Here is a 7,419-nt window from a genome sequence, read left to right as displayed (position 1 = left end):
GAGCATTTAACTGTAATGAAGAATAATAGTTTTGTCTAAGATGGACACAGTACATTTTTTGTGTGAGTTCAAAACAAAAGAGAAAATGTTTATTTTCTAGTAACACCGTGATATAGGTGCATAATGTTGTTTTTTGAAAGAAATAAGCAATGGCAGTCAAGTAAGTGAACTCCATGGTAAAATTAAGTGGGAGTGTTGTAATAGTAATTTTACAATGTATGTTGAAGAGATATTACTGCCCTCTGTTGGTGTGTCTGTGCATTACAAGCAATAAAAGGTGTTCGTTAAAAACATCATTAACGACATCTGTAAAATGTCCAAAGTATTAAAAATGGTTCTCTTTGCTGACGACAAACATTTTTTGCTCTGGTGATGATCTGCAGAATTTATTGGAGGATATGACTAATGAAATAAGTAAAGTGAAGTTCTGGCTTGATAAAAATAAATGATCATTAAATTTGAATAAATCTAAACTTATGTTATTTGGAAATAGTAGTTTAAATGCAAAGATTCAAATAAATGGTGTTGATATTGAAAGAGTCAGTGAAAATACATTTCTGGGGGTAATAATAGATGAAAAACTTAACTGGAGAGCTCACGTAAGATATATTCATTCTAAAGTATCACGTAGCATTGCAATACTAAACAAGGCAAAACAGGTATTCGACAGAACATCACTTCATATTCTCTACTGTTCACTGGTTTCACCATACTTAAGCTATTGTGCAGAGGTCTGGGGCAATAACTATAAAACCACATTACATTCACTTTTTACTCTTCAAATAAAAAGCAATTCGAATCATCCGCAATGCAGGTTATAGGGAACATACAAACTCACTATTTTTGCAGTCTGAAATATTGAAAATTGACGATATAGTGAAATTCCAAACAGCACAAATTCTGTTCAAAGCAAAAAATAAAGACCTGCCAGGTAATATTCAGAGTATGTTTTTTTTTGAAAGAAGGAAGTTATAATTTAAGGGGTTTTTGTAACTTCAAAACAATGAAGGTACGTACTACAAGAAAAGGCTTTTGTGTTTCTGTTTATGGAGTGAAACTATGGACAGTCTGAATATGGAATTAAAGCAATGTCCAAACATAAAACTGTTCAAAAAGAGTTATAAAAATATGATCTTCTCGAACTATAAAGAAAAGGAAAATATTTAAATTAAGTGAATGTCTCTATTTAAAAAAAACAAAAACCTCATGATGTGATATTATAGTAACTCAGAAATCTGTTCACTATTTTTATTACAAATTATATCATTAAGGAAGCTGACTAAATATTAACTGATGATTTATGGCAAAGGGGTGGGATTAAATAAGTGTTTACTTCTTCCCACTCCCTTTCAACATGTAAATTAATCAGAACGTTTTTTTATGTAATTTGTATAGTATTTTTCTTTCTTTCTTATTTTCTTTTCTAAATGTACTTGTATATTGTTCACATGTTGAAATAAAATACCAAATTACCAAAATTACCAAATACTTGAATCAGCACTTCAGCTTTTATTGTAGTGTTTTTTGACACTGGTATCAAAAGTACAGATATTCTTTACTTAGCTCTACTCAAATAAAGAACATCTGTACTTTTGCCACTTCTGTCTACTACTCAGCCACTGACAGCAGTTCAGCATGTCTTAAATACTCTTGAAACTGAGGAAGAATCAAGAACAATGTAAACGTCCTCCTTTTATGAGATGGTTAGCATGAGGGTCTGTGCAGACCTCCTTTTGCTCTACAGGTCCATATTGCCCTGCCCATACAGATGGTGCACTAGGGCTCTCAAGAACCTAAATATCTGCTCTGGCTGGAGGTGTGGCTGAATCATTTGCCACCTGGGTTCAGTTACTACACCTGTTTCCCAACTTCAAATTACCACTGTGGATTTGAGGACCAGTTTTTACCTCAATTTTGCTGTCATACCTGCTAGTTGTCATTTACCGCCTTGTGTTCCCATGGATAGATGGCAATGTCATGAATATATAGTACCTGCTAGTATTTTTAGATTTTATTATTATCATTATTAGTAGTAGTAGTTTTCAGTTTATCCAGCTATAATGTGTAGAAGTTAATTAATACCAGTGATAGTGCTATTGATCACTACTTTCTTATGGACAGCAATGGATGATGATCTAGTTTCTTCATGAGCAAAAGCTGTTTGGTGCAAGTTTCAGGTCTGTGGTGAAATTGCTTAACGAACAGGACTTCTCTACATGCCTGAGAAAATAACCTTGAAGGCAAACTAGCCAAATTTAAATATTTAAAGATACATATTCTGATTCCCAGAACTTCTTCATTATGCTCAGTGTCCCCTACATATTTATATATACACTCAGGGTAAGAATAAAGTGTACCCATTGTCGATTCTAAGATTTTACATATCTGGAATCATAAAAAGATCATCTGTCCTTTACCAGGGTCTAAAATTGCATAATAACAATACATAACAACGGCATCATTTATTTAACAAAAACTAAGCTAAAATGCAAAATTATTGCATGAAAAACTGAGGTGCTTAGTTTTTCACATGCTGTTTTTGCATTTTGACTTAGATTTTTTAAATAAATAATGACACATTGTAAAATGTCATGTACTCTCGTGATCTATTTCCTCATTTAAATGAATTGAATAATTTTAAAACATGCTAAGCTTTGATAAAACTATGATATATGATGCCTTAGAAATGAGGTCAGATGCACTGAACACTAATGAAACCTTTATTTTAAAACAACAACATTTGGGAATCTTTATCAAATGCACAATGTAGAATGTTACATTAGTGCTTCCCATCATTAGTACACATCAATTAGCAAACCGTAAGTAACTAAGTAAGTCTATTTCAAATTGCAGTGAATTAATCATCTCTTCATTCTGAATGACAAATCAACCCTTACAGTGTCATTTAATAACCAGGAAGTTAAACTTTTGATTTCTTTTGAGAGATCGTGCTTTTTAATCATCAATTGTACCCAAATGTTTGTCTTGGTGGATAAGGAATATTATGTTTCTGTGGACTGCCTCTGAAACCATTTGTCTAACGCACTTGTTACAGTAATGAACACCACAGAGTCTGGGTCACGCTGACCAATCTTGAAAGAGCTCAATTATCGGTGCTTTTCACAACATGCGGGCTGTGTTTATGTTTTTCAGTTTAGTGGTTATCTGTTTAGTCAGAATAAATCACTTGAATACAGACATGCCTGGAGGGCAGATGGCTAAAATGTCTCTTTTGGAATACCGAAGACAACGTTATGAGGGATCAATAAACCTTCTGGTTTTCGTTCACAAAATTGTTCGAGTGGAACCCTGACAGTTGTGCTCCTAATGATCATACCAGATTACATCATTTTTATTTAATATTAAAGTAATAGCTTCACTGATCAGCAGTTACTTAAAAAATTTATATAGGTGCTAACTTCTATAAAGCCATCACAGTGCCAGAAAGAAAGGAAAAGAAAGTATTATCGTTATTGTTGTTGCTGTTGGTTAAAAGAGAAAACAATGAGGTATATTTAAATTGAATTAATTGTACTTTATTTGACAGTACAAAACAAAATTATACAGTTGTAAACACCACAAGGCACAGTACAGCAGCACAGGCATACAATTTGGGACATAGTGTTACATGTACCATAAGGAGTGATAACAAGTCATTATTGACCTGTTTGGGAAGGATTACTTGTTTTCTGATTAAACAGAAAGAGTTTGCAAGAGGAAGAAAATGTATGTAAATCTTATATGAATATATGTGCGTTTGTGTGTTTGCAGTTATTTAATATCATACAGTACAATACAAGGCTCTCTACATTACATTTACTTACACAGATATACCAGTTTGTTACATTACACACTATTTATTTGCAGTTCAATAAAAAGCAGCTTTCAAACAGTCTTGAAATACTGGTTAAGACTGTGTAAACTGTGAAATTAAAGCTTTATGCTTTCTGGAGGAAATGTGACAGTCATTGTCGCCAAATCACAACCTGAAACTTTTGAGGAAGGGGTGGGGACACAATTTGTTACAATGTGTAAAGAGTTAATGATCTTCTAAGATGAGCTGTGTACAGTTTAAAAGAAAGTACATCCCTTGGCAAAATATTCTCATTAGATGACGAGATATCTGAATTGTTTTTTTTTAACTCACTGTGCTCTTTGGTCGATTAAATCAGCAGCATGGCTAATGCTTTTTTTTTTTTTGTCTATCGGTACGTTCTTTTAAACTTTAGAACTGGTGTTGAGCTCATGTGACTCCAGGGCAGCTGTAATAAATGACAGTTTTATCTTCAGCGTATTTTGTGATTTTTAACCTAAAGAATTACGTTGTGATGCGAAGTGAATGAGCTCAGAGTAAAAGCTCCTTTTTACTCTCATGTCATTTTAGTTTAATGAAATATTGGAATTGGAAATAAAGTAAAAACCTGGTGAAATATGCTCTGCAGGAATCCTATCTTCATAACAGTCTTTTAACAGAAACAGCAAACAGATATTTAGCGACATTAACATAATATGGACTGGGATTCAGTAAAACTTTGAGCGCTCAGCATTTCAATTATTTCTGAGCGCTGAATATTTGAAGATTTTTCACCCAGAACAATAACAACAATAAAAACATAAAGGTAATGAAAATAAAGGCCACATGCTGTTTGAACTTTATCAGCTAACTGAAAATGAAACAAACCAACATAAATAAAACGTGACATTGTTTGTGTGTAGCACCTCAACATCTTCCACAGTTGTCATGTTGACAAATATCCATGGGCATCTAAACATACAGCATTCATTTTCTTGGAGCTTTCATTGGTCGTTATTGGGAATGGCTAATGCAAAAATATCCAAGAACATTTCTCACACTGCTACTTCGCAAGCTGCATTCAGGGACCTTTGCATTTATGGAAAAGAACAGGCTGAACACCACATGAACTGTTTAACTGAATCCCATTCACTAGCAGTAATTAAATGGTGGAGATGTCCAATGCACAGCTTCACACAAAATTAAAGAACACTACGATTTCATTGTGTGTGTGTGTGTGTGTGTGGTTTTTTTTTCTTGGCACTTTTAAACTTCCCACCACCATTATCATTGTTTTTAAATAAACTGCTCTCCTCTTCTTTGTTCCTTGGACATTTACTGTGCATGCATTCACTCAGTGTCCATGCAGTCATCCTCTCTCTTTTTCTCTCTCGCACTCTCTCTCTTTCTTTCTTTCTTTCCCACTCTCTCTGTAGCCCTCAGACCACCAACCAGTGATGCAACTGTGGGGGGGGGGAAAAAGTGCAATGCGTCAAAGAAATAAATTACAGCACTGTGCTCCCGTACAAATTACCATAAAGTATGATTGAATTAACTCTTACAGTGAACTGCCGGACCTCCCCGTTGTCTACCAGATGATGCTCTGTCTCTGGGGTGATGGCATAAGCCAATCTCTGTTCAAGGGAAAAGAGTAATTAACTCTTGTCATACACTCCACTTAATTAATCAAGAAAGAGCTCCATCATGACAAAGGCAGCTAAAGATGGAAGATTAGTATGGATAAGAATCATCTGAAAAGATTTTGGAGCTTATAGACTTACGTCGCAAAACTTTCCAGGCAGTGTGCACAGTTTGTAGATGGCATAGAGAGGCACCATGGTCATTGAGGACATGGCCAGACACCACCCAAGCATGTTAGCCCATGCAGGAAACATGTAGGAGCCATAGTTTGGGGGGTTAAATGTGGCAAAGCTCACCACAACCATGAACTATGGGAAAGAGATTTATGAACACACATGACCTGAAAAACCACTGATTAAAAGGAGGTAAGATTATTGCAAGACAACACTTGTGGCTGATGTTAAAATGGAAAGCATAGTAAGAAATGAACTCAATCATTCATTCTCATGATGAGTGAATCACATGCCTTAGCCACCCCAGGAAAGATGAGAGACTAGGGAATAATAATATCCAGTGAAGTTGTTTCTTTTGTGTACGTATTTGGAAGAAGATGCTGTAGTAACAGTGTTTTGCTGCTGACATATTGTTGTGTGAGTGTACTGCAAGACATAAGCAGAGGATATGAACAATCTGATTTATACTCAGTGTGAATGTGAATCAAAAGCTAAGCAGTGAGATAATGATAGGGTTAATGTATGGGGGTTGAATAGCTACTTTATTCATTCAGCAGGTCTGTTGATTTTTTTAGATGCAAAATTAAACATGCTTTTTTATTTCTGGTATTGAGGTCACATTTTGTCTGTGGAAAACTAAATTCTCTGTTTAAAAGTCAAACTTTGTTTGGTTATCATGATAAAAGAAAACACTGATGAGAGGAGAATCAGATCAAACTACAGTCTAAGTTTTATGCATCTTTTGATTTCACATTTTTTAACTTTCACTTGCTGGGGTTTGTATGACTCACCAGGAGGAAGCAGGGACTGACAAACTTCCAGCATAGCCTCCAGTACCTGCCTGGTCGGTGGCCAATCATCTCCTCAATGTCATCGCTGAAACGGTCCACTCCTAAAACACACAGAAATACTCAATATTACCATGACATGGTTAAAGAAAAGCAGAGTTACAGTACTGTATATTAGCTTGGAGCATAAGAAGAACAATCTCTCTGTCTTTCTCTCTGCACAATTCCAAGAGAAATTTTGGTATGAGCATTATCAACGCAGGGTGTGTGTTCATGCTCCATGTGTATACATTTAAATTGAAAGTTAAGTCTAATACAAAAAACCTGTAATACCAGAGGTTATCAGGTATCAGTAAAAATAGCAAAAATACAGCATACCATTAAAATATTTGCATTAACCAACGTCATTCTGCAAAGCTAACCATTATGAGCTGCTGCACCATTTTTCACCTTTGTCATGATTTTGCTTCTCTTATTCCTTGGCTGTATTTTGCCTTTTTGTCTTCCTGTCCTGAAGGCATCTCTCACCGCAGAGGAATAGATCCGGAACGACTGCCAGGTATTCCGCACTGCTAGATGTACTTATGCAGTGGAGTGCAGATCAAAAGACCACAGTGGCCGGGGTCAAGCATTTCTGTCAGCAGTCAAGAGTATTGGGGGGAAAAGAGCCAGAAAAAGGCCCCCTAAAGCCTTAGGCTTGATTTATCTGACTTGCCAAGGTCAGGACCCACCAAAGTGGGGCAATATGTTGACCTCATTGCCTGGGGCCTGCTTAGTATTTAGTCCTTTATGCACCTCTTCATAGTCATACTTATTAGACATTAGACAAGAAACTCAGTCTCTGACCTTTAAATTGTTTTTCTGTCTGCTGGTGTTTCCGAATAGGGTCTAGAATTTCCACTCAATTATTGTTTTTTGTTTTTTTTTTAATTTGCTTGTTTTTCTTTTAAGCTGTTATTGCTGTCGGTGAAAATCCATGAAAAAAAATCAAACACACATAGACTTACCCCTTCCTTCTAGGGGG

At 35.5% G+C, this 7,419-nt stretch overlaps 1 protein-coding gene across 1 annotated transcript in view; it reads right to left on the bottom strand.

Moving 5' to 3' along the window:
- Positions 1 to 4,154: 4,154 nt before the first annotated feature.
- slc6a3 (solute carrier family 6 member 3) overlaps positions 4,155 to 7,419 on the bottom strand; it is a 13,353-nt gene continuing 10,088 nt past the window's right edge. Inside the window, exons 13-16 of the mRNA XM_005936027.3 lie at positions 6,399 to 6,499; positions 5,575 to 5,742; positions 5,356 to 5,427; positions 4,155 to 5,256 (exon numbers count right to left, since the gene is read on the bottom strand). Coding sequence (XP_005936089.1) covers positions 5,233 to 5,256; positions 5,356 to 5,427; positions 5,575 to 5,742; positions 6,399 to 6,499 — 365 coding nt within the window. The 3' untranslated portion in view covers positions 4,155 to 5,232. The remainder of the gene's footprint in view (positions 5,257 to 5,355; positions 5,428 to 5,574; positions 5,743 to 6,398; positions 6,500 to 7,419) is intronic.

The sequence above is a fragment of the Haplochromis burtoni genome, unplaced genomic scaffold, assembly GCF_018398535.1.
Source record: "Haplochromis burtoni strain Fernald_Lab_line unplaced genomic scaffold, NCSU_Asbu1 Contig_206, whole genome shotgun sequence".
Taxonomy (NCBI): domain Eukaryota; kingdom Metazoa; phylum Chordata; class Actinopteri; order Cichliformes; family Cichlidae; genus Haplochromis; species Haplochromis burtoni.
This window is presented reverse-complemented; position numbering and strand designations above follow the sequence as displayed.